Source organism: Pinus tabuliformis, chromosome 7, assembly GCF_031772625.1.
Source record: "Pinus tabuliformis cultivar Carrire ecotype Pingquan chromosome 7, CPIR1, whole genome shotgun sequence".
Lineage (NCBI taxonomy): Eukaryota > Viridiplantae > Streptophyta > Pinopsida > Pinales > Pinaceae > Pinus > Pinus tabuliformis.
In genome coordinates, this window is record NC_142293.1 from 1,187,881,046 (window position 1) to 1,187,907,981 (window position 26,936).

General features: G+C 43.3%; 1 protein-coding gene across 1 annotated transcript in view; it reads right to left on the reverse strand.

The window, feature by feature from the left end:
* LOC149251691 (AP-5 complex subunit zeta-1) overlaps positions 1-26,936 on the reverse strand; it is a 515,410-nt gene that overhangs the window by 262,413 nt on the left and 226,061 nt on the right. The window contains exons 11-12 of the mRNA XM_089459526.1: positions 9,514-9,585; positions 9,170-9,217 (exon numbers count right to left, since the gene is read on the reverse strand). Coding sequence (XP_089315652.1) covers positions 9,170-9,217; positions 9,514-9,585 — 120 coding nt within the window. The remainder of the gene's footprint in view (positions 1-9,169; positions 9,218-9,513; positions 9,586-26,936) is intronic.

A 26,936-nucleotide genomic window follows, 5' to 3' on the forward strand; every position in this document is an offset into this window, starting at 1 on the left:
CCTAATCAACGGCTAAGATTAGATCTCGCTTGATCCATGACCTTTGGACCATTCTAACACAGTTTTATATTAATTCACATTAATATTTTATTTTCCCTAAGTTTAGACTTAGGAACTCCATTAAAAATATTAATTATTTTAGTATCTCCCAAATTGTTTAGAGTCTGCCCAAACCCTTTCTTAGTATTAGAGATCTCATGTGCCTTAGCCTCTCCACCAATTTTCGTGGCTAGAGCACATCCGCTGCTATCCCAAATCAACAACCACCACCACCACCTCCACAGGGAGGGGGATCTCTTGCCTCATTAGGGGGCGTCCTTGCTTCTCTATGCGAGATTCATAAGTTTATGACACTCCGGATCAGAGGTACGGTACAAGGACAGAGGGTGTCGGTACTAGTGGAAAGTGGGGCTACCCACAACTTCAAAGTTGCACAGCTAGTCCAGAGGAGGGGCCTCACCACGGCAGAGTTTGAGGGATTCTTCGTCCTAGTGCCAGGTGACCGTACCATCCAGTGTACCAGATACGTGCCCTCCCTGACAGTAGTTATGGGAAACTAGTTGATGATGAAACACTTCTTTGTGGTCAATGTGCCAGACATCAACGTGGTGATGGGTGTCCAGTGACTGTATTCCCTTGGGAGAGTTACGACAAATTGGAGGAAACTTGAGATGGAGTTCATGGGGCCAGATGACAAACTGGTGGTTTTGAGAGGCATGTAGTCTTATCCGCCTCAGACAGTTTTGGCCCACAGGATGGAAGCAGATCTTCGACATGGAGACATTGCATAGGTAGTCGAGTTGAGGATTTCAAAGGCTAGGGGACAGGCACAGTCACCACTAGCAGACATACAAGCTCTTCTGGACAAGTACGCAGGGGTGTTCGGGGACATTCCACCAGGCTAGCCACCAAATAGAGGGTTTGAGCACACCATTGAGCTAGAGTTGGGCATACAAGCAATCATCACTACTCCTTACAGGCACCCCAAAGCCTGTAAGGATGAGATAGAGAAGGCTATTCAGGAGCTGCTTGCTTTGGCTCACATCAGGCCCAGTTCCAATCCTTTTGCTTCTTCCATAGTGCTCGTGAAGAAGAAGGATGGGACCCTCAGGATGTGCATAGACTACAGAACCCTTAACAAGAAGACCCTCAAGAACCGGTACCCCATACCCCGCATTGATGAGATGATGGCAAAGCTTAGAGGAGCCAAGTACTTGTCTAAGATTGATTTGCGTTTGAGGTACCACCAGATCAGAGTTCGGGACCAGGACATCTCCAAGACAGCATTCCGGTGCCACTATGGGCACTTTGAGTTTCTGGTCATGCCATTTGTGCTAACCAACGCTCCCGCCACATTTCAGTCTTGCATGAACCACATCTTTCGGGAGCAGTTGAGGAGGTTCATGCTAATGTTTTTTCAAGACATCCTGATCTATAGCTAGACATGGGAGGAGCACCTCCAACACTTGGAGGAGGTACTGCACATTCTGGAGGAGTAGCAGTTATATGCCAAGCTCTCCAAATGTGAGTTTGGATTGACAGAGGTTCTTTATCTCGGGCATATCATTGGAGCAGACGGGGTGAAGGTTCATGAGGAGAAGATCCGGGCCATCCAAGATTGGCCAGTACCCCAAGACGTGACCACGCTGAGAGGCTTCTTGGACATTTGCACTTACTACAGGAAGTTTGTCAAGGGGTTCTCATAACTAGTAGCACCCTTGACCGACATGACCAAGAAAGGGGCCTTCGCATGTACTGAGGGTGCACAGACCGCTTTCGATTGCCTCGAGGTGATGAGTAGTTGCCCTGTTTTGGCACTCCCGAATTTTTCCCAGCCATTCACGGTGGAGTGTGATGCATCAGGGGTAGGAGTTGGAGTCGTATTGTCATAGGAGGGGCACCCCATAGTTTTCGAGAGCCGGAAGCTCCTACCGCATGAGTTGTCATATTCTATATATGATAAGGAGATTTTGACCATCATGCATGCATTGGCCAAGTTCCGCTAGTTCTTGGTGGGCAACCGATTTAGAGTGAAGCCTGATCACAACAGTCTTCGACATTTCATGGGGCAACAGGTCCTCAATGATAGGCAACAGAGATTGGTCAGCAAGGTGCAGGCCTATGACTTCGATATTGAGTATGTGCGGGGCAAGCACAATGTGGTGGTTGATGCTCTATCCAGGAGAACAACTAGGTTATCTCTTAGGATCATCTTCCAAGATTGGAAGGCTCAGCTGTTGGTTGAGTACTCCAAGGATAGGAAGGCCTGCGAGGTGCTAGAGGGGACACATGCAGATGAGTGTTAATGTGTGATGGAAGAGGTCATCTATTACAAGGAGCGCATTTACATAGTGCCCAACTCGCAGTAGAGGGAGAGGGTACTCCAGGCAACTCACCATTCACCACTGCCCGACCACCAAGGGTTCCGGAAGACTTACATGGATGTTCAGGAGAGGTTCACGTGGAAATGCCTCAAGGAGGACATGCTGCAGCATGTAAGGGAGTGTGAGGCCTGCCAGCGGAACAAGGGGAGCTGACTCACCCTGCAGGGTTGTTACAGCCACTTCCCATTCCAGAGGGGAAATGGGAAAGTATCTCGATGGATTTCATCATAGGGCTCCCCAAAGTATATGGGGAGGATTGCATATATGTGTTGGTCCACAGGCTGACCAAATTTGCCCACTTCGCCATCCCCACTAGATTCACGGCTGCCCATGTTGCTGAGTTGTTCTTCCGGGAGGATTTCAAACTACATGGACTTCCCAAGAACATTGTTAGCAATAGAGACAGTACATTCATGGGTGTCTTTTGTTAGGATATTTTCAGGTTGGTTGGGATGGAGCTTAGTCCTAGCACTAGTTACCACCCTCAGACGGACGGCCAAACAGAGAGGGTCAACCAGTGATTGCAGGGGTACCTAAGGAACTATGTGACAGGGCAGCAGAGGACGTGGATTCGATGGTTACACTTGGGAATGTTCTGCTACAACACCACGCACCACATGTCTATGGATATGACTCCTTTCTGTGCCCTCTATGGTTATGATGCTCTAACTTTTGTTGATGTTATTTTCAGAGGCAGTCGGGCCCCAAAGGCCAAACACTGGGTCCAAGAGAGCCAAGATGTCCTCAAAGCTCTCAATGATAATCGAACGACAACCCAGAATCAGCAAAAACTATATGCAGATCAGCACAGGGTAGAGAGGCACTTTGAGGAGGGGGACCTGGTATACCTCCGGTTGCAGCCTTACAAACAGTCTACGCTGAAACAGAAGGGGGCCGAGAAGCTACAGCCACGCTTCTATGGGCCCTACCACATGACTAGGCGGGTTGGGGAGGTGGCCTATGAGCTAGCGTTGCCTCCGGGGAGTAGGATCCATAACATATTTCATGTCTCATGCATGAAGAAGGTGTTCTGACAACAGGTGACCGCAGCAACTGATCTACCCTCATTGGATGATGAGGGCCATTTGGTGTTGGAACCAGAGGCCATAATGGAAAGCAGGGAAAGAAGACTGAGAAATAGAACCATCAAAGATTTCTTGGTGCGCTGGAAGAACTTGCCAGATGAAGATGCCACTTGGGAAGGTAAGAACATACTAGAGCACCCGGCTTTAAGGTTGCTTGAGGGCAAGCAACATTTGGGAGGGTAGGACTGTCATGTCCCTTCTCAAATCAATTAGTCACGAGGTGCAACAACACAATTTTGGCATCAATTTTGGCTTAGAAGGAGGACCCCACACACAGAACTTAGGAATTATAGGCAATTCAATTTATTTCTGGCAGCTAGTGGAATGTGGGGGCCACCACATGCATAATTCGAATTTGGCCAAGGAATGTGTTGGAGGGAATTCGAACTAGTGGAAGGAGGGGCCCACAAGAGGCTAAATGGGTCCAAATCGATAAAAGAGGATGGAGCTCTCATTTTGGAGCATTCTGATTATTTGACAAACAAACTTACTCTTGTACGCTTTGTTGCTTAGCGAGTCTACTGGCTGTTTAGCCACGAATCTTCCGCAGGGAAGATTCAACCTCTACATTGGGGAACTATCCGTGTCCGCCCTAGGGAGGTTGTTCCATAGAGGTTGCAGGAGTTTCAACATCGATTCACAGTTCATCCAGCCACGCAGAGGAAGGGACTGCATAATTTCTAGGCAGCCAAAAATACGCAAAGGAGGATCGAGCCAACAAGGAGGTCCCTAACTTGGTGGATGTTCCGAGAGCAAGGAACTTAGAAGGCTAAGGGTATTTTCTCAGAGTTTTGAGCCAGCTAGCCAGTACACACAGCGATACGCATTTATGGAAAGACGGACTGCGCAGTGGCCTCTAGCAACAAATTCATGGGGCTTAGGTGAGCAGCCATCAAGTCCAAGGGCCATCCAGGGAGCAAGGGATCAACTACTACAGGTGAAAGAAGCATTTGAGGAGTCTTTCCAGGTGAATTTGCATGTTGTTTGCCGCAAGTCAAATTTGGCAGCAGTAGCCGGAGAGGGGCTCCAAAGAGGCCGAAAATGCAAAGTCAAAGTCAGAGAAATTTCCTTTTGGGTTTTTTTGGGTTTTTCCAAGGAGTCTAAAGCTGAAAGGACAGAATTTTCTGGGCAGTTTTTGGGCACATTCCAGTAGGTCGAAAGCAGCAGAATAACAGTTTTCTGGGATAGCAGTGCGTAGTGGTGCCGCAACTGAACAGCCATCTTTCCAGCTATTCCATCACCCCGGTTTGGTCGAGCTTGTCCTCGAGACAAGCCCAGGTGCACCACTTCATTCATATATTGTACTCGTGCTCTCATATTTCATAATATATGGCTCAACAGTTCCAATTTTACAATGTTTCATGGGTGCTTGATACATGTTTTTAATTTTAGGTTGTTGCACTGTTTGTTTATTTGAAATACCACTTAAATTCCTGTTTAGAAACGTTACGTCATAAGTCCCTAAGTCGAAAATGTTGGGTTCTTTCCCTTATCCAAAATTGTGCAAAAATGTGTGGAAACACCTTGTTACAAATGTGTTTGAGAAGGGACATGACAAAATATCTATTTTTGCCTTGGTGGGGGGACCTCCAAAAATTAACTTCTTTTTGACCCACGAATTTTTTGGTCATTTTCCAATTGGCGAAATTTATTTCTCTAGAATTTATTTTCTTACTCTAAATTCATTAATTTTTTTGCTTAGGATTTAATTTTTATTTTTTCCAAAAAAAATAAATAATTGACACGAGATGATTAATTATTTTTCCAACCTTAAATACTTTAGCCATGGTATCTAATTGTGAGGGAGCATGCACTAAAATAATTTTGTATCAGATAACTACAAATTCAACCCTCAAAGGGGGTATAGCCGTTCATTATAGACCCTCATAATTTTTACCCAATTTTGTAACACAATATGATCTAATAGACCAAGCGATTTGTAATAAAATAATTTCGCCAAATAGCTTAAATTATTCCAAAATCACTTTTACAATAGACTCAAATAAAAACACTAGGACTCACCTAAGACTTTGACAATAAATTCCACCCTAGCTTTGGGATTTAAGCTGGAGGGAAAAACTATGTCGATTATCCATGTTTAAAAACACACATAATGCGATGAAATGAAAAACCTCCTAGGATGAAATTTGTTGCCAAAAGCATAGGCTTACCTTGGTTGTTACATAATTAAACAGTCGTACTAGCATCATTTACATTACAACTTGTAGAGATTGGGTTTACAATGACATAAGAATTGGTTTGTTGATGATTCTAAACTTCGAAAAAATTCGAACATCTACTTTGTTGGACTTGTGATAAAATAGGTGCAACAGGGACCACAATTGGGTTTTTATATTAAATTTTAAGCTGAATAAGTAAAATATAGTGAGGGAATGAGGAACCTGGGCTTGCTACAGCAAGCAAGCAAAAGCCCAGGTTGAGAAACAAATGCCCAAGTGCTTGAAGATCAGCCCAACTATGGAGTAATTGCAACCCCCACTCCGGTTATCAGTTTTCCTTATTACTCCATACATTTAGTTTTAAATCCAAACATGATAAAAAATTAAAATATGGAAATGACAATATTTTTCTGAAAACATAAATTTAGAGATTTCACAACTGCTGAAATTGCAGAAATAAAATACAGCGAAATTATGACAGCCACACACAGAAAATAACACTGATTTTTGGTCAATGTGACCCTGAAAAAACCCCCCTACAACTCTTGGCGAAAACCAGTTTGAGAGCTCTTCTTTATTTCTGAAAATGCTTTTACAGAGAAACTGAAATACACAGTAAAAATTCCAGCAACCACAAATTACAACTTATCTCGATTTTCGTGCTTGAACTCCACCTCGAAAATCATGTCAATCAACAAACAGCCAAAACAAGGATTTTTCCAGCATTAAATGTTGTACGGCCTGCCATGAAAAATGTGCCCAGAACTTGATGTACGGACCGTACAGATTTCAACAGTACTGTTGCCTCGAAATTCATGCCCAAATCTGCCTCAAAATTTGTGCCCTTACTATTGTCCCTCTTCCTCGATTTTTGTGTTGTCCCTCTTCCTCGATATCTGTGCCTTTCTCCTGTTGTACGATTTTTCCTTGGGATGCATGCCAATAAATGTTGCTACACAGATTTGTTGAAATGTCTTCTTGCTGCTCTCCTTCACTTCCTCACTGCTCATAAATTTTTTCCTTGCTCTCTCTTCTCTTTCTCTCAAATGCTCATGAAAGAATGAATTGATCGTTTCCTCCTCTCTTCTCCTTTTATTCTCTAAATGACATTTTGGGTTACCCTAAGATCTAATGGCTAAGATTCATTTAGATCTAGGGATGAGAATAAATGTGCATTTAATTCTCACTTTCTAATTTTTAACTCACCCACTTAAATAAAGACCCACTTGGCCTTTTATTTCCATTGTCACTTTTTCACTTTCTAATTCTTCATTGACTTTAATAAAGTCACCTTTAAATTAGAATGTAGCTTTACCACTTATAAAGCCACTTTTAAATTAAATTGACTTTACCACTTGTAAAGTCTCGTTAGGAGAAAAGTACAAATAAATTTGGAAACTTTTCCCTAGGCCAAAGATCAAAGCCTTAGGGAACCACTTGTCTTCAGGTACCCAAATTTTAACAAACTAAGCTCTACGCAGACCTAGTAAATTCTTCCTCCTACTGCTGGAAGGAAAGGGTGATATCTACCACTCCCGTGCTCAGAACCTCCCATAATTGCAGTTGGTATCTCTTCACAATTTTCTCATCAAAACCCAGAAAGGAATCTGCCCCAAAGCTTCCACCCAGGAAACCCAGAAAATGGTGCAAATTACTAGTTGGCTAGTAAACGCGTTGCTGAAAGAAAGGGGATTTCTGGCCTGAATACTACCCGAAAAGTTCTACAATTTTCGTTGATACCTCTCCAAATATCCATAAAAACCCAGAAAAGGTTTGGGTTGGGCCCAACTATCCCCGGTGACCCCAAGAAGTGCAAGTTGCCCTATCTGGCCAAAAACGCACCACAAAATGGCACTGCTGTAGAACGCCCAAAATATGACACTGAAATCCTCCAAAATCCTATAAAAATCCCCTTCAAAAAATGCCCAATTTCTTCAACCCAAATTTCCTCAAAAAGAAGCCACCTCCTACTCTTGCGCAAACTTGAGCTAGTGAGCTCTGCGCACTATCAAAATGTGGGGCAATTCGTCACAAATTCTAACCTCAATTGTTGCCCTGCAAAATGCTCCAAATCTTTGGCCTCAACTATGAAGAATGTCTCAGCAAAAGTCTAGAGTCTCCAACCAGCTTTAGCTACTCCAAATAATGGTGCCACGAAAACCTTCCGTGCCCAGGAAATGTGTAGAGCGGAGTAAATCTCCTACGGTAAGCTCAAGGGAAGCCTTGAATTGGACTCCCAAATTACCTCACTAGGGAGACACTTGAAGTTCTCCTAAATGAGGGTGGAATTCTACTTGGAATTCTTGGTGCTAAACAACACCCTAGCCCTTGTGCTAAATAGCTCCAAGAGAGGGTGTAATGTAAAGTGTAATAGTAAAAGATACCAAATGAGAGCCTCTCTCCCTTATTTATACTTGTTGGCCATCTCTCTCCTTTGGGTGGTCCCATTCTCCACTAACTCGCACTCCCTTCTCTTGGTGGCCCCCATTCCCACTAATTCACACCTCGTCTCTCTTTCTTCTCAAAAGTGAGAATGGCATCCTCAAGGTCGTGGGACCTACTTCCCATATCTCCTTTGCTCCAAAATTGTTTTCCATTTGCCGAAGTTGCAAAATTGTGCTATGCTTTGCACCACCCCAAGAATCTCTACTTAGTACTAACATCCTCAAATGAAAAATCAAAATTGGGAATATTACACTTACAAAATCCCTAAACTGGATTTTCTTGTCATTGTTGTTTGCAGTAGTTGGGGATTGAGAATGGAGTTGTCTCAACATCTTCCATTGCTTTTAGGAGGGGAAAACAAACATTTTCATTGCCATTAAATAATATTTTGTGGAGTGAGGATTGCTTTATATCCATTGTTCTCATATTCCCAGAAACATGTTAAATTTCCAGCATGTAGTTAGTTATTTTCAATATTATCCAAGGGTATGCAATGTGCATAGTGTTTTCCTCTTATTCCCGATTTTTCAGAGGAGATTGATCATTGAACAATTTTCCAAGTCTGATTTTTCTTTACAAACATTCTTTTGTGTTGCTTTATTTTCTTGGGTAAGATGGCAGGAGGAGATGATATTGACAATAAGGATGCTTGCTACAACAATCAAATTCAAAATGTTCAACCGATGATGCCTCATCATGGTCAAAATTTATGTGACCCAAATATGACAGAGGGACAACAACAAGAAGATCCAGGGATGGCTCAAATACATCAACAATCAAATCTTCCTGATCATATGGAGTATAAGGCAAGACAAGATCATTGCTAACATCATCATCAGTATCATAAATCAGGTCCTTGTCAAAATGAAGGCTACTCATATCCTACTTCCCTTCTTTTATATGCAAGAAGTCAAAAATGTTAACCTCTAGGGAATTAATGGGATTGCCCTTTTCAAGATTTTCAGGAAGTATATCATCAAAGTTAACATAACCTTTATAAAGAGAAAGTTACTGCAACATAATTAGTCACTTCAGGTAGAAACAGAAGGCTTTGCAAAAGCACACCAGACTATACCTTTGCAGGGCTGTCATAAGCTTCCCCAATCCTGTCCATTATTGGCTTCTGCAAGAATGTTTGCATAAGCATCAATACAACAAAACTAACATAAGCTTATTTACCAATGTTGGGCATATATATTTCTAAGGAACAATTTAAGGCATAGCACACATAATCACCAACAGAGTTAGTAAACAGGAATGTAAATGCATGCTAAATGGTTTGAGATACGAAGATAATTAATGTGTGGCATATGCCATAGATTTTAAACTGGCAATAAAGCTAACAGTGCACAGCATTCAACCATTTAAATTATTCATGTAAAAGCATTATTTCTGGCAGGACAAGATGAGTATAGACACCTTCAGCAGTGCAATAAAATGTGGAGACCTCTGAAATGCAGAAAGCATGAATTCCAAAAGTCTTTTTTGTATCTGCACAAGCAAGCATGAATATGGAACTTGTGTTAAATATAATACCAAGAATACTATGTCAAACATATTAGTGACTTAAAACAAATCCAAAGGTTGAAATCTGACAATGCTTTTATTTTTTTAAAGAAAATGCATTTATATTCTATTAATAAACACGAATATAATAAATATAGAAGGATGCATCATACAGCTTTACATTATCATGTCACAGAAAGTAAAAGTGGGCTCCCCTTCCAAAATAGGGAAGGAGAACTGACATCTCTGTTTTGGCACCCATTGTAAGCAATTCCAACATTTTCCTAGCATGATATTCTTTCGCTAAACCAGACCTGTATTCTCCTTCCTGTCCGTCTAATCATTGACTTATCCCAAAAAGTGATCCTTTCCAATGCAGGGGGCCAAAAAATGTTTGACTGTCTCGTGTTTTTAGCAAATCACACAACTTCCATTCATTGAAATAAGTGTAACGGAGCATGACCTTGACTGCAGCTGTTATTGGGGACAGTGAAAGAAGCACTTTGGATTTGAAAGATGGATGGGTCTTCGAAATGCTTTTGAATCATCCAAACTACCTGACCTCAACATCTTGAACAGCACCTTCTATTAATCCTTTTAGTGAATGAAACAAAGACAAATCTTCTTGTTGGCATCATGGCTAGTGCATTGGCCTTGATGTCAACCTGGATTGTGACTTTTGTCACATTATGTCATCATGATCATGTCACACTATGACACTGTTGGCAATTGTGTGCAGAACTGATGTGCCTTGCTAGGTCATGGCTGAATGATGACTCTCATGATGACTCTTGATGACTGCAGAGGAGTTGCAGGAGTCTTGATGATTGTATAGGAGTTGCACAAGGTCTGGAGCAGTTGCAGGAGGATGGACAAGGTTTGCAGAGACCTGTAAGTGAAATTCTTGGCAGAAAACTAAGGTGACACACATGACTGATTGAGGAATGTTTACTGATGTGTACAGAGGTTGTTGAAGTGTTATTGAGACCTATCAAGGCTTGAACAGGTCCTAAAGTGTTAAAGAAGACATGCCAGAAGTTGGAAGCAGTTTGACTGAGGTTTGACTGAGTTTTGGGCTAGAAAATAGCGTAGTGCAGGTCTACTGAGCACAAGGAGTATTAGGTGATTTCTCTTCTTAGATATCTGCTTGTGAATCCTTTTTTACTTCTTAGATTAGGATCTTCCTTTACTTATGTTATCATAGTTTTTTCTTCATCAAACAGCTACCAATGCATAAACATAAAGAAACAAGAGACAGAATGTAGGTATCAGCCAGGGCCAAAACCTCTACCACTTGAGAGGAAAATCCGAACAGATTTTTCTTCTTATAGGGACTTCAATTGACGAATACCAAGACCAAGACCCTTGACCTATTTGCAACTCCAAGACCAAGTCACAAACCTTCCTTGATAAGATCCTTCTTGAAACAAACTTGTAGTAGTTTCCTCCTTCTATAATCAACACAAGTCAAACTATCTGCACTTCTGAAATTTTCGGTCTCTTCCACAGATCTGCAACTCTCGGCCTATCTGTATCCTTGTAATTTACACATGTGGACTGTTTGGAGGTATCTACCTTCTTCGCTTGACTAGGAGATTCTATCTTGTGACCTCGGCTAGCATGTATGCTGGTATGGAGATCTTCTTCTTGGCTTCTTTGCTGACTGTGGAAACCTTACTGCAGAGCCTTTAATATCAGTCTCACGTGTGAGGAAAAATAACCGAAAACAGTGCCAAAAGTTAAAACAGCTCGTCCATGCTGGATGAGAGGTTTTTATCTTTCTTTCTCGCACTTCCTGATGTTCTTCAGAACCAAGACTGAAATCTGTGTCAAGAATGAAAGTCGAACTGCCTATAAATAGTTGTTTCCCATCATAATGAGCCTCCATGAGTATATGTGAGCCGATATGTGCTTTGGAGAGTTTACGTTATTTCATTTTGAAGCCAACTTGAAGGAGAGGTCTTGTGCTTCTCTTGGAGGGTTTTCATACTTATTTGGTGACTCATACAAAATGTAACATGCCCAAGAAGGGTCCTTTATACATGACATAGACTCAAATTGACCTTTGTGACTAGATGACAAATCCTAAAGGCTCACAATGGGAGCCATCGCAAAAAAAAAACATTCCTTGCTCATGAAACCCATGAGACAAGTATTACAATAATAATTTTATTTTTCTTCTTTTCATCAATTACATAAAATCACAATTACACGTCATGAAGACCGAACCTAGTTACACTTTTCAATACTCTCCATTGTGGAAGGTGCGTTATAATGCACTTCCTAAAAGGATAGGGTGCATCATTCCCTGTAAGTGAAGAAACACAAAAAACCTCGAGGAAAAACCATGGAATTACCCAAGGTATTCTTGTGCAGAAGGATGTATAACGTCTATTTGATCCGGTCAAACATTACCATCAACAAATCCCATGTATTTGTCTATGGTATTGACAAGGCAAAATGACTATAAAAGGGAAACGAATTGGATCGGCGCGGCATGCATTTGATGAGTTATTTTGTGATTTTTAAAGACAAAGCATATTGATGTTCAATATCACTTTGTGAGGGCACTAGTACAAAATGAGATATTAGTGACTACGCGACTAAAACAGTTAATCACCACAATTATTTCAAGTGAATTACTACTGAATTTGAGCAATTTTAAGTGCCCTAACTAAAAACAACTAATTTAGTTTAGGGATAAAATATACGACTAGATAATAAGTGAATCAACTAAAAGCGACTAACTTAAATGACTAATTTAGTTTATGACTAAAATATATAGCTAGAAAATAAGTGACAAAATTAAAAATAGTTAATATAAAAGACTTTATAGTCCAAGAATAAAAATATGACCAACACGTACAGAGAGGCTGTGCGAGGGAGAACTTGTATTTTGATCTGTTTATTGCAGATGATGCTAACCCATAAGTTGCAGGATTGTTCTTAGATACCATAGACCTGATTATAGAGGAGACAGAGGATTGTAGTTACAGAAGTTTGTGATAGTCTTGAGGGTTTTGCAGAGATATTCATCTTTTATGCAACAGTGACAGATTTGACAAACATGTTGGAACTGCCCTTTTTTGCTTGATGGCATTGTATTGTGAATGTAGAGGTTGTATTTGCTAATGATAAATAGTATGACGTTGAGATGTCATGCTGGTTAGTATTTTATCACAGTGAATGAATGAATATGCTAGCAGTGACTTGACGATTGATGCACAGATGCATGACCAGTAAAGTTTTATAGACATGAACTTGTTGTTTAATCTAATGGAAAGAGGTTGTTGGCAGAGATCATTCTTTTGCGGGGATCTACTCATAATATGTGCACTAGTGATTCAGATTCTGGATTGTATGGGTTTACAATGACTTATCTTGAGTATGCAGGGTGGACGATTTGTTTGGTCAGAGGTTCATGAATCTGATGTGTCCTCTGAGGGTGTGTAATGTTGTTGTTTGTCCCTTGATACTGCATAATTGAAGTCAGAAAATGTATATGGTCATGTATTGTCTTGACTGCAGCGTCTTGTTCATAGGGTTAATGACAAAGATTGAACACAGGGACTGTTGTTGCTTGTTTACAGTGAACAGAGATTAGATTACAGTATTGACATTCTATGCTTACGCAGAGTCTGTTGCTGTGTCACTGATATATTATACAGAGATATGTATGACAGAGACTTATATGGCTACTGATGTTATGAATCTATGTTGTTGTTTGTCATTAATGAATATGAGTCTATTGTAGAGTTCACAACCAATGTTGCGAGAAGCAGGGACGTTTTTTGGAAGCAGGGATGCAGAAGCGTCATTTCCCAAAAATCTAGGAAGCGAAGCGTCTCGGAAGTGTCTACTATATATATATATATATATATATATATATATTTGCATTTATATTAAAAAAAACATCCAAAATATCAAATTAGATGTAGAAGACATGAATACATGCATATTTTTACATAAATCAAGATAGATTTGGCATCCATTGTACATCAATGTTTATTTATTCCAGCATCAAACATCTAGAATCTAGATTCCTCTTCTCTTGTCTAGCCTTTGCCTCTACTTCAATTCAATAGGGATATTAGTCAACATTGCCTAATTTTGATCAAACAGCTTAATCCAAGCCTTATAATATGGTAGAGAAAGCTTAACATGCCCGATCAATGATTTTGACTTGAGTGAAGGATACATAATTGCTAAGGCCCTAACAAAGGAGTTCAACAATCAACAACACCAACACTGGGGTACATATAGGGCTTGGTGCTCTTCATTAAATGCTAATCACATACCCTCATACATGATATAATCCAATGCAACGCCACAATCCCATTGATCTTGAAAACTGTTAAGTCTGCTGAATTTTGAATAGGATATGAAATACTATTTTCTCCATATTAAGTTTGATGAGGTTGGAACCACTCTCAAACATCCTGAGCCATTTCATGGTAATGTTAAAAATTTAAGTAAAATGATGGAAATGAAAGATAATGTAATGTTCCTAGCTAGAAAATTCAGTCATATACAAAGCAAAGTAAACAAACCAACATCCAGCAATGAGACACAATCAATAAACACCCATGAAAGCACTGCCAATAGAGATCATCTGAGCCATTTTATTAAATCTTTCTGGAGCAAATAAAATGTTGAGGTTTCTAAGTTTACTTCACTCATCTCTTATGCAAAGAAGGCAGAAGAAGGAAGTCAAAGAAGGAAGTGCGAAGAAGAGAAGGATGAAGAAGTCGAAGTGTTTGGGTCTCTCTCCATTCTATTGAAGTTTCTAAGTTTACTTGGTTTAGAAACCCTTCATGCACTTTTTTCGATTTATTCCTATCTACTTGTTATTTTTCTTTAACAAGTTATTTACAAAGTAAATATTGAAAATAAACACCAGTGCATGCCCAACATATTACAGATCAGCAACTAAAAGAAACAAGAACAAACACAACACATGACACCATTAATTTTGCACCAATGTCCCCAGAAAAACCCAATGCGGGAAAACTGGTGTAGCTATCTAAGGGTTTTCTTATTAAGCAATATCAGAGTACATTCTGGGTGCCAAAACTGGCCTACCCAACAGAGAATTTCCTTAGCAACTATACCTCACAGTTTGAGAGAAATCTCCTGGCTGAAACCCCGGAAAGTCCTTTCGACAACTCCTCAGCACAAAACTGCCCTGCAACTCCAGTGTCTGCCCAATCTGGGCTGCGTCAACCCCTCTCTATCTCACGTTGGCCCTGTGTCAGCCTTTCTTGGCCTGTATCAGCCTCAGGAGGCCCTGCATCAGCTTTCTGGGCCTCTGCGTCAGACACACTGCCCTCTCTGGTGCTTTGCGCAGCACTTGGTTGCCTCTGCGTGGCCCTGGGTGAGCCCTTGCTAGCTCTGCATCACTCCCCTTGGCTGTTGCGCTGCTCTCCTGGCACAATCTCTGCCTCCTCTATTTCTCTCTACTCAATGCCCCTCAGCTGCTTTCCCGATCATTGATTCTATCTCTCTTAGAAAACCCCGCTCTAGAGAATAGAATGATTGATCATCTAGTGTACTCTCCAAGTGACCCTCAAGTATCCTCTTATACTTTTCCTGTTGACATCTCAACGACCGAGATTAAGTCCCTAGTCAACGGCTAAGATTAGATCTGGCTTGATCGATGTCTTTTGGACCACTCTAACACAGATTCATATTAATACACATTAATATTTTATTTTCCCTAAGTTTAGACTTAGGGACTCCATTAAAAATATTAATTATTTTAATATCTCCTGATCTGTTTAGAATTTTCCCAAACCCTTTCTGGGTATTGGAGATCTCATGTGCCTCAACCTCTCCACCAAATTTCATAGCTAGAGCACATCCGATGCTACCCCAAATTAGCACTCCCTCTTAGCGAGGACTGTGCTCTAGCAATACTCCCCACTGAGTATCACTCTGATCATCCAACTTCGGTACCTGTGTTGATGCTAGTCCTTCTTGCCCAACATCCTCTGCATTGTTGCCTCCTGTACTGTTGCCCATGGTTTTGCCACTACCACTACTGCATCTGTAAGATAGCTCCCTCTGCATCTCTGTGTTGTTGTTGGTCCTTCCTCCTAGCACTGCACCTCCTCTCATCATGTTACATCGTGCTGCCCACTATGGCACTGCAACTCAGTTACTGAGAAGTAAGTAACTGATCTCCCAACTGACCTCCCTGTTGGGCTAGAAACACCCACTGATGTTGAAGCTCCCTCTGTCGCTGACAAGTGTTCCCTCTCTCTGATCTCTGCGTTGTTGTAACAACTCCCTGCATCTCGCACTGTTGCAAACCTCTTTGTGCCTTCCTACACTGGTGCAACACTCTTGTGCTTCTCGCACTGCTGCAGCCTGCTAGCTCTATGTTGTCTTGGGACTCCTACACTGTAGATCTCACTGCCACTCCATCTGCATCCGTCTCTACCCACCCAGCCAATCCTGCCACTCCTCGTCGGTGCTTCTGTAACCAGGTCTAATCCAAGAGGCTGGGTACCTCGAGGATCCTACCCCTCATCGCCTATAGTCCATCTGACTACAGCTCGATGTCTACCCACTTCCGCTCAAGTGGTGTGTGTGCACTCATGGCACAATCATCGTCTATCAGAACTTCCTTCTCTGCCTGTGTTGGCGTTGCCTTAGTCTCAGAAGACTCTCCCTTACTCTTCTTCCTTGGGCACTGGGTCGCATAATGACCCATCTCCCCACAATGGAAGCACTTGATCTTAGAGAGATCTTTCTTCTTTTGCTTCTCCTGCTTTCCCTCGGTTTCTAGGGCCACATCCTCCTCCTGCTTGACCTTGATCCCTTTGTTGCTGCTACTTGTCTTCGATTATCGTTTCATCTCTTCCTAGCGAAGAGCTACCCACATCTTGTCCCAAGGTGGGACAGTCCCTCTACCCAAGATACTCTGGACAAACACCTCCCAACCTTCTGAGACAGCATTCATGGTTGTCCTCACCATAAGCTTCTAATCCGGTGTCGCTCCTATGCCAGTCAACTAGTCTCGGATCGCATTCAGTCCTCCGAGGAAGGTGTCAATTGATTGACCCTTCTTCATCTGATACAACCTCATTTGGTTCTCGAGCAGCATTCTTCCCTACACAGAAGTATGTTGGTACAGGTTCTTGAGAGCCTCCCACATCTCAACTGTTGTTTCCTTCTCGGTTATATGTGGTACCACATATAACCGACTCGCCTCTTCGTACTTGTCGTTATCATTGGGGTCGACTGGGATAGCTATAACCTTCAAAGCGAAGTTCTTGACACGATTCCTGTCAAGCACTGATAAGATTTTGGCCTTCCAGACTGCGAAGTTCGATGCTCCGTCGAGTCTATCCTGGTCTCTTACCCCGTGTAGTGCCATGAAGCTCCTCTACTTCCCTCTTGGAAGTTCTCTGTTCAACTCCGCTAAGTCTCTACTTCCCGTCTGGAAGTTCTCTTTTAGATTCCCTCTGAGTCCTGATTTCCCTCCTGGAAATCCTTCTGTCGATTGTCGAGATGTAAACTACTCTGATCGTCTTGTGCAACTGCACTGCTGATCTAGGTTCCTCAGCTAGAAACCCTCGGTAACAACTCCTCTGGCCCTACTCTGTCAGGTATTGTTCTGACTACAGTACCTCACCAGCTTCACTCTGCAATATTTCTACAGCCTTCTAGACTCCAGCAACTGCCTCTCTGTGAACTGCGTCAACCCCTCTACCTCATGTTGGCTCTGCATCACCACAGATGGGTCTGCGTCAGCCTTGGGATGCCCTACGTCAACCCCCTGGCCTCTCTAAGGCTCTGCGCAGCTCCAAGCTTCTTTTGCGTGGCTCTGGCTGGCTCTGCATCACACTTCTTGGCTTATGCGCTGCTAGAAACAGCTTCTGCCACCTCGGGACAGTTGTTTTCTGTTGATATTGCTACGCTCGGCTGATGTCTTTTAGTCCTCCCGTGATTTGCAATCACGCTCTGATACCATGTTGAAGTTTCTAAGTTTACTTATTTTAAAAACCCTTCCCGCACTTTTTCTAATTTATTCCTACCTACTCGTTATTTTTCTTTAACAAGTTATTTACAAAGTAAATACTGAAAATAAGCACTAGTGCATGCTCAACATATTACAGATCAACAGCTAAAAGAAACAAGAACAAACACACCACATGACACCATTATTTTTAGACCAATATCCCCAGAAAAACCCAATGCGGGAAAACCGGTGCAGTTATCTGAGGGTTTTCTTATTAAGCAATATCAAAGTACAATCTGGGTGTTGAAATTGGCCTACCCAACAGAGAATTTCCTTAGCAGCTATACCTCACAGTTTGAGAGAAATCTCCTGGCTGAAACCCCGGAAAATCCTTCCGGCACCTCCTCAGCACAAAATTGCTCTGCAACCCCAGCGTCTACCAAATCTGGACTGCGTCAGCCCCTCTCTGTCTCACATTAGCCTTGCGTCAACCTTTCTTGGCCTACGTCAGCCCCAGGAGGCCCTTCGTCAGCTTTCTGGACCTCTGCATCAAACACGCTGCCCTCTCTAGTGCTCTGCGGATCACTCGGTTGCCTCTGTGTGGCCCTGAGTGAGCCCTTGCTGGATCTGCGTCACTCTCCTTGGTTGTTGCGCTGCTCTCCCGACACAATCTCTGCCTTCTCTATTTCTCTGTACTCAATGCCCCTCAGTTGCTCTCCCAATCACTGATTCTATCTCTCTTAGCAAACCCCACTCTAGATAATAGAATGACTGATCATCTGGTGTACTCTCCAAGTGACCCTCAAGCCTCCTCTTATACTTTTCCTGTTGACATCTCAACAACCAAGATTAAGTCCCTAATCAACAGCTAAGATTAGATCTAGCTTGATCCATGTCTTTTGGACCACTCTAACACAGATTCATATTAATACACATTAATATTTTATTTTACCTAAGTTTAGACTTAGGGACTCCATTAAAAATATCAATTATTTTAATATCTCCTAATCTGTTTAGAATCTACCCAAACCCTTTCTGGGTATTGGAGATCTCATGTGCCCCAACCTCTCCACCAAATTTCTTGGCTAGAGCACATCCGATGCTACCCCAAATCAACATACAATAGTGATGGAATGGTGCACCTAGGCTTGTCTCAAGGGACAAGTGTGACAAAACCCAGGTGAGCAAATGATGATCCTAATGCTGCCCAACTGTTGCTCCAAAGGTGATCTGTGCTGCCCAAAAAACTACGTGCCTGCTGGAAAGGATGTGTTGGAAACTTCACTTCCCGTGCTCAGAAAATACTGCAACTTCAGCCCCCGGCTCCTCAACAAAAACCCACCAAAACCCAGAAAGGGTTTGGCCTAGTTCAGACCCCCGAAAATCGACCCCCAAGAACCACGTCCTCCTCCTTATGCTGGGAATCACGGCCTGTCTAGAAATGGCTAGGTAGGCTCTCCAAATCGCCCCCAAATGCTAAGATGTTGTCCCCTATGGTTTTCCTCCCTTCTCCCAACTGACTTCAGCTCTGTAGCTCCTTTCCCCAATTCCCACGTGAGCCCAATAATGGCCCTTTACGCAGTCCACGATGGTTGTAAGTCGAGCTGCCCAAATGCAGCAATCTCCTAGTCCAAAACTCCTCCAAACTTTCCCGGCAAGTGTTGCTCAGATGAACCCCCAAATCACCTTTGTGTGTTCCCCTCCTACGTGCTCCAGGAATATACAACGCTGAATCGAAGGCTAAGTGATGTGGCTAAAAGTCTCCTCTGGTTCTCCTCCAAGGTAATGTGAAATGCCTTCCTAGGGCGGCACTTGAAGACCCCCGAAGAAAGGTTGAGTCTCCTGCCCAGGAAATTCGAAGCTAAACAGCCAGGTAACTCAGCTAAGCAGCTCAAGCAACACAAATTAGTTTGATATGCAAAATGATACTGTCAGTTGGGGAGCTCCTCCTCCTTATATCTTCTTGGGCCTTCCTTTGCTCCATGTGGATCCCTCTCCAAGCCATTCAATTCCCCTCCAAGGCAATTTGAATTGCCCAAGTGCACAAGTGTGTTTTTCCACGTGGGTGGGCCCCACCTTCCACTAGCAATCTAATTCAGCCTCTCTTTCTCCTAAGTCCCTAAGTGAAAAATGCATGGGTTCCTTTATTCACCAGAATTTATGCAAAATTGTGGGGAGAGCAAAGCCCGTTACAAATAGATTTAGGAAGGGGCATGACAGTCCTACCCTCCCAAATGTTGCTTGCCCTCAAACAACTTCAGTGTTGGATGCTCCAAAATGCGTTAACCCTCCCATGTGGCATCCTCATCCGACACATTCTTCCATCACACCAAAAACTCCCTGATGGTCCTGCTCCTCAGCTTCCTCTCCGAGTCCCCAAAATGGCCTTAGGCTCCAAAACCAAATAGCCTCTCATCATCTAGTGGGGGTAACTCTATTGTTGGTGTCACCTGTTGTCCCAACACCTTTTTGAGGCATGAGACATGGGAGATGTTGTGAATCCTGCTCCCCTGAGGCAGCTCCAACGCGTAGGCCACCTCTCCAACTCGTCTGACCACCCTGTACAGTCCATAGAAACGTGGTTGTAGCTTCTCGACCTCTTTTTGTTTCAAGGTGGACTGTCTATATGGTTGTAACCCGAGATACACCAAATCCCCCTCAAAGTGTCTCTCAGTCTGGTGCCTATCAACATACATCTTCTGCTGATTTTTTGTTGTCACCAAGTTGTCCTTGAGAGCCTTGAGAATGTCTTGGCTCTCCAAGATCCAGTCTTTGGCATTTGGAGGCCAACTGTCCCCAAAAACAATGTCAGCAAAAAGCAATGCATCATAACCATACAAGGCACTAAAAGGGGTCATACCGATGGACATGTGATGAGTGGTGTTGTAGCAATACTCACCCAAGTGTAGCCATCGAATCCAAGCCCGTTGTTGCCTAGTCACATAATTCCTAAGGTGCCCCTCCAGCCACTGATTAACTCGCTCAGTCTGGCCATCTATCTAGGGGTGGTACCTCGTGCTAGGGGTGAGCTCAGTACCAACCAATTTGAAGAGCTCCTGCCAGAATCCTCCCATGAACCTGCTGCCCCGGTCACTAACTATGTTTTTAAGAAGCTAGTGCAACCAGAATACTTCTCTGAAGAAAAGCTTTGCAACCTGTGAAGTTGAATATCAGGTCGAAATGGTGAAGAAATGGGCATCTTTAGTCAACCGATCAACTACCACATAGATGCAATCCTTGCCCTGCATTGTGGGCAACCCAGTGATGAAGTCCATGGAGATACTCTCCCTTTTCCCCTCAGGGATGGGGAGCGCTGCAATAACCCGGCAGGGTGTATTAGTTCCCCTTTGTTCCTCTTAAATGCCTTACACTCTTGTACGTGCCTCAACACGTCCCCCTTAAGGCCCTTCCATGTGAAACGCTCCCTGACTGCCATGTATGTTTTTCTGAACCCCTAATGCCTTGACAATGGCGAGTCATGTGTTGCCTAGAGCACTCTCTCCCTCAAATGTGAGTTGTGAACCACAAATATGTGCCCCTTGTAGTAGATGACCACATCCATCAGCCGGTAGCGCTCATTTGCATGGGTCCCCTGCAGACTCTCGCATGCCCTCCTGTCTTTGGAATACTCTACTAGCAGCTGGGCCTTCCAATCATAGCAAATGCTCATGAGTGAGAGGCCTGCGAGTCTCCTAGATAGGGCATCGACCACTACATTGTGTTTCCCTCGCACATACTCTATGCCAAAATCATAGGCCTGCACCTTACTAACCCATCTTTGTTGTCTTTCGTTGAAGCCCTACTACCCCATGAAGTGTCGAGCACTATTGTGATCAGTGTTCACTCTGAATCTGTTACCCACCAAACACTGTCGAAACTTGGCCAAGGCATGCATAATAGCCAGCATCTCCTTGTCATATATAGAATATGACATCTCATGAGGTAATAGCTTCCGGCTCTCAAAAGAAATGGGGTGCCCATCCTGAGATAATATTGCCCCTATTCCCTCTCCTGATGCATCACACTCCACAGTGAAGGGCTGGGAGAAGACCGGAAGTGCCAACACTGGACAACTCCTCATCACCTCCTTGAGGCGATCAAAAGTTTTTTGTGCCCCATCTATCCATGTGAAATCCCCTCTCTTAGTCAAATCCGTGAAAGGAGCTGCTAATTTTGAAGTTTCTAAGTCTAGCAGTTAGAAACCCTCCATGTACTTTCTGATTTATTCCTTCCTACTTGTTCTGATTAATTAACAAGTTATTTACCATGTAACTCCTGAAAATAAACACAAGTACATGCTCAACACATTACAGATCATCAACTGAAGGAAACAGAAACAAGCACACAAATGACACCGTTATTTTTGGACTAATGTCCCTGAAAAAACCCAATGCAGGAAAATCGATGTAGTGATATGACGGTTTGATTTATTAAGCAGTTTCAGAATACAATCTGGGTGCCAAATCCGGCTCACCCAATAGAAAAAAATCTAGGCAGTAGTACCACTCCTTCAAAGATAGATGCTCCGGCTGAAACCCCGATAAACACTCTGGCAGCTCCTCAACTCCAATCTGCCCCATGAAAAACCCCAGCGTCAGCCTCTAGGGACTGTCAGCCTCTTCTACCCTCTGTGTCAGCTTTCCCAGCAGTTTCGACAGTTCCAGTTGTTCCCGACAGTTCCGACTTCTGCCCTCTGCGTCAGCTTTCCCGACAGTTCCAACAATTCCCGGCAGTTCCGGCTACTGCCCCCTACGTCAACTTTTCCAGCTACTGCATTGATCCTCCCGGCACTATCTCTACCTCTCTGCTTCTGTATTCACTGCCCCTCAGCTGCAACTCTAGATCACTCTCTCAACTTTCTCAGCAAACCCAGCTCCAAAAAGTCGAAATCTTGATCTCTTGGTGTGTTCTCCAAGTGACCCTCAAGCCTCTTATACTTTCCTCATTGACAAATCAACGGTTGAGATTAAGTCCCTAATCAATGGCTAAGATTAGATCTGGCTTGATCCATGACTTTTGGACCATTCTAACACAATTTTATATTAATTCACATTAATATTCTAATTTCCCAAAGTTTAGACTTAGGGGTTCCATAAAAATATTAATTATTTTAATATCTCCCAAACTCTTTAAAATTTTCCCAAACCCTTTTTGGATATTGCAGATCTCATGTGCCTTAGCCTCTCCACCACATTTCATCGCTAGAGCACATCTGATGCTACCCCAAATCAACACTCCCTCTTAGCGAGGACTGTGCTCTAGCAATACTCCTCACTGAGTATTACTCTGATCATCCGGCATCGGCCCCTGATGATAGGTCTGCTGCCCATCATCTGTACTGCTGCATCCCATACTGCCACCCATGGCTCTGCCACTACCACCGCTGCCTCTGTACAACAGCTCCCTCTACATCCGTGTTGTTTCCCATGGCCCTGCCAGTACCACTGCTGCGTCTGCACTGCATCCCCTCTCATCAGGCTGCATCGTGCTGCCCATAGCACCGCCACTGCTAACTGTTGCACTACAACTCAGTTACTGAGAAGTAAGTAACTGATCTCCCAACTCTGACATCTCTGTCAGGCTAGAAACACTCCCGATACTAAAGCTCCCTCTATCGCTGACAATGTTGAAGTTTCTGAGTTTACTTAATTTAGAAATCCTTCATGCATTTTTTCTTATTTATTCCTACCTACTTGTTATTTTTCTTTAACAAGCTATTTACAAAGTAAACACTGAAAATAACACCAGTGCATTCTCAACATATCACAGATCAGCGACTAAAAGAAACAAGAACAAACACACCACATGACATCATTATTTTTGGACCAATGTTCCCGGAAAAACCCAACAAGGGAAAACCAGTGCAGCTATCTGAGGGTTTTCTTATTAAGCAATATCAGAGTACAATCTGGGTGCCGAAACTGGCCTACCCAATAGAGAATTCCCTTCGCAGCTATACCTCACAGTTTGAGAGAAATCTCCTGGCTAAAACCCTAGAAAATCCTTCCGGCAGCTCCTCTGGACAAAACTGCTCTACAACCCTAGCGTCTTCCCAATCTGGACTGCGTCAACCCCTCTGTCTCACGCTGGCCCTGCGTCAGCCCCAGGAGGCCCTGTGTCAGCTTTCTGGGCCTCTGCGTCAGACGCGCTAGCCTCTGCGTCAGACGCGCTAGCCTCTCTGGTGCTCTGCGCAACACTTGGTTGCCACTCTGTGGCCCTGCGTGAGCCCTTGCTGGCTCTATGTCACTCTCCTTAGCTGTTGCGCTGCTATTCCTACACAATCTATGCCTTCTCTGTTTCTTTGTACTCAATACCCCTCAGCTGCTCTCCCGATTACTAATTCTATCTCTCTTAGCAAACCCCGCTATAGAAAATAGAATGACTGATCGCTCTAGTGTGTTCTCCAAGTGACCCTCAAGCCTCCTCTTATACTTTTCATGTTGACATCTCAACGGCCGAGATTAAATCCCTAATCAACAACTAAGATTAGATCTGGCTTGATCCATGTCTTTTGGACCATTCTAACACAGATTCGTATTAATACACATTAATATTTTATTTTCCCTAAGTTTAGACGTAGGGACTCCATTAAAAATATTAATTATTTTAATATCTCCCAATCTGTTTAGAATCTGCCCAAACTCTTTCTGGGTATTGGAGATCTCATGTGCCCCAACCTCTCCACCAAATTTCGTGGCTGGAGCACATCTGATGCTACCCCAAATCAACAGACAAGTGCTCCCTCTCTGACCTCCGAGTTGTTGCAACAACTCCCTACATCTTGCACCATTGCACACCTCTCTGTGCCATCCTGCACTGGTGCAACACTCCCGTGCCTTTTGCACTATTGCAGCCTGCTCGCCTCACGTTGTCCTGGGAATCCTGCACTGTAGCTCCCTCTGTCGCTCCATCCGCATCCATCTCTACTGACATTACTAGTATTGTCACTCCTCTTCGAGGCTCCCATAGCAAGCTATAATCCAGGAGGTTGGGTACATCGAGGATCCTGCCCCTCATCGCCTGTAGTCCATCTGACTACAGCTCGATGTCTCCCCACTTCTTTTGAAGTGGCACACGAGCACTCATGGCACACAGAACGGAAAGAATCCTAGCCTTCCAGATGATGAAGTTGGATGCCTCATCCAACCTGTCCTGATCCCTCAGCCCATTCATGGCCATCTCTCTGCTCTTCTTGTTGACTCCTTCGAGTCTCTCTACTTCCTGCCTAGACGTTCTTTGTTCAACTCCTGTTGAGTCTCTCCACTTCCCATCTGGAAGTTCTCGGTTCGACACCTATTGAGTCTCTCTACTTCCCGTCTGGAAGTTCTCGGTTTGACTCCTACTGAGTCTCTCTACTCCCGTCTAGAAGTTCTCAGTTCGACTCCTGCTGAGTCTCTCTACTTCCCGTCTGGAAGTTCTCTTCTGGACAACCTCTGAGTCCCGATTTCCCACCTGAAAATCCTTCTGCCAACGTCAAGTTGCCCCTCTCTGATCATTTGTGCAATAGCAACACTGATCCAGATTCCTTGGCTAGAAATCCACCTCGGCAGTAACTTCCTCCTCCTTGGCCTTACCCTGTTAGGTATTGTTCTGACTACAGTACCCTACCAGCTCCACTCTACAACTTACCCACAGCCTCCTAAACCCTAGCAAACTGAAGGTTAGAGCTCCTAAGCTCTGCATAATCCCAGCACCAGCAAATCAGCTTCCTCAGCCAACTGCGTCAGCCCTCCTAGCCTCTGCGTGGCTTTGCGTGAGCCTATCTTTGCCTCCCTCAGCCTCTGCACTACCTCTTCCTGGCTCATCTTGATGATGCAGTCATTGTGTCACCCCTTCCTTGCTACTCTGCTAGGAACAGCTTCTGTCACTCAGGACAACTGTTTTCTGTTGATGCTGCTTTTCTCGGCTAATGTCCTCAGTTCTCTTGTGATCTGCAACCATGCTCCGATACCATGTTGAAGTTTCTAAGTCTAACAGTTAGAAACCCTCCATGTACTTTCTGATTTATTCCTTCCTACTAGTTCTGATTAATTAACAAGTTATTTACCATGTAAATACTGAAAATAAACACAAGTACATTCTCAACACATATGCGAGAAAACCGATGCAGCTATCTAAGGGTTTTAAGCAATTTCAGAATACAATCTGGGTGCCAAATTCGGCTCACCCAACAGTGAAAAATCTCGGCAGTAGTACCACTCCTTTGGAGACATGCTCTGGCTAAACCCCAGATAAACACTCTGGTAGCTCCTCAGCTCCAATCTGCCCTAAGAAAAACCCCAGCGTTAGCCTCTAGGGACTGTGTCAGCCTCTTCTGCCCTCTACGCCAGCTTTCCTGGCAGTTCCCAGCAATTCCGGTTGTTCCCGGCAGTTCTGACAATTCCCAACAATTCCGACTATTCCCGGCAGTTCCAGTTTCTACCCTCTGCATCAGCTTTCCTGGCTGCTGCACTGATCCTCCAGGCAATATCTTTGCCTCTCTACTTCTATATTCACTGCCCTGCAGCTACAACTCCAAATCACTCTCTCAACTTTCTCAGCAAACCCAGCCCCAGAAAGTCGAAATCTTGATCTCTTGGTATGTTCTCCAAGTGACCCTCAAGCCTCCTCTTATACTTTTCTCGTTGACAGATCAACGACCGAGATTAAGTCCCTAATCAACGGCTAAGATTAGATCTAGCTTGATCCATGACTTTTCGACCATTCTAACACAATTTTATATTAATTCACATTAATATTTTAATTTCCCTAAGTTTAGACCTAAGTTGCAGGAAATGTTGGAGAAGGGTCCATTTTTGGCCGGAAACGAGGAAACTCGTACTATATACCCTGGAAATGCATTTCTAGCCATACTGGCCCGTTTCTAGAGGAGGAAACGTGGCCAGTACGGCCGAAAACACGTTTCCAGGTCGTACGAAGGAGTGCCCTCTTCTAAATTGACTTTTTCTTGTATTTTTTTTAATTTTTTCGCTTCTAATTTTTTATTGGGCGACTAAAATATCTTCTGGATGCCTCTCAAGTTATAAAAAAGAGGATTTTTTTGAGTGGAGCAGTCTAATGTTCAAGCCTATGGCCCTATTGTTGATATGCAGTGCATGGTAATGTTAATGCAGTTCACTCTCTTTTATTTTTCATTTTCATCCTTTTACTTAAATTTTTAACATTACCATGAAATGACTTAGGATGTTTGAGAGTGGTTTCACCCTCATTGGATTTCATATGGATAAAGTAGAATTTTAGATCTCACTCAAAATCCAGCAGACTTATCTATTTTTCAGGATTTCAGGATTGGGGGGATTGCAATCTTTCCATTGGATTTTGTCATGTAATAGGGTATGGAATTTGTATTTAATCAAGAGAACGAAGCCCT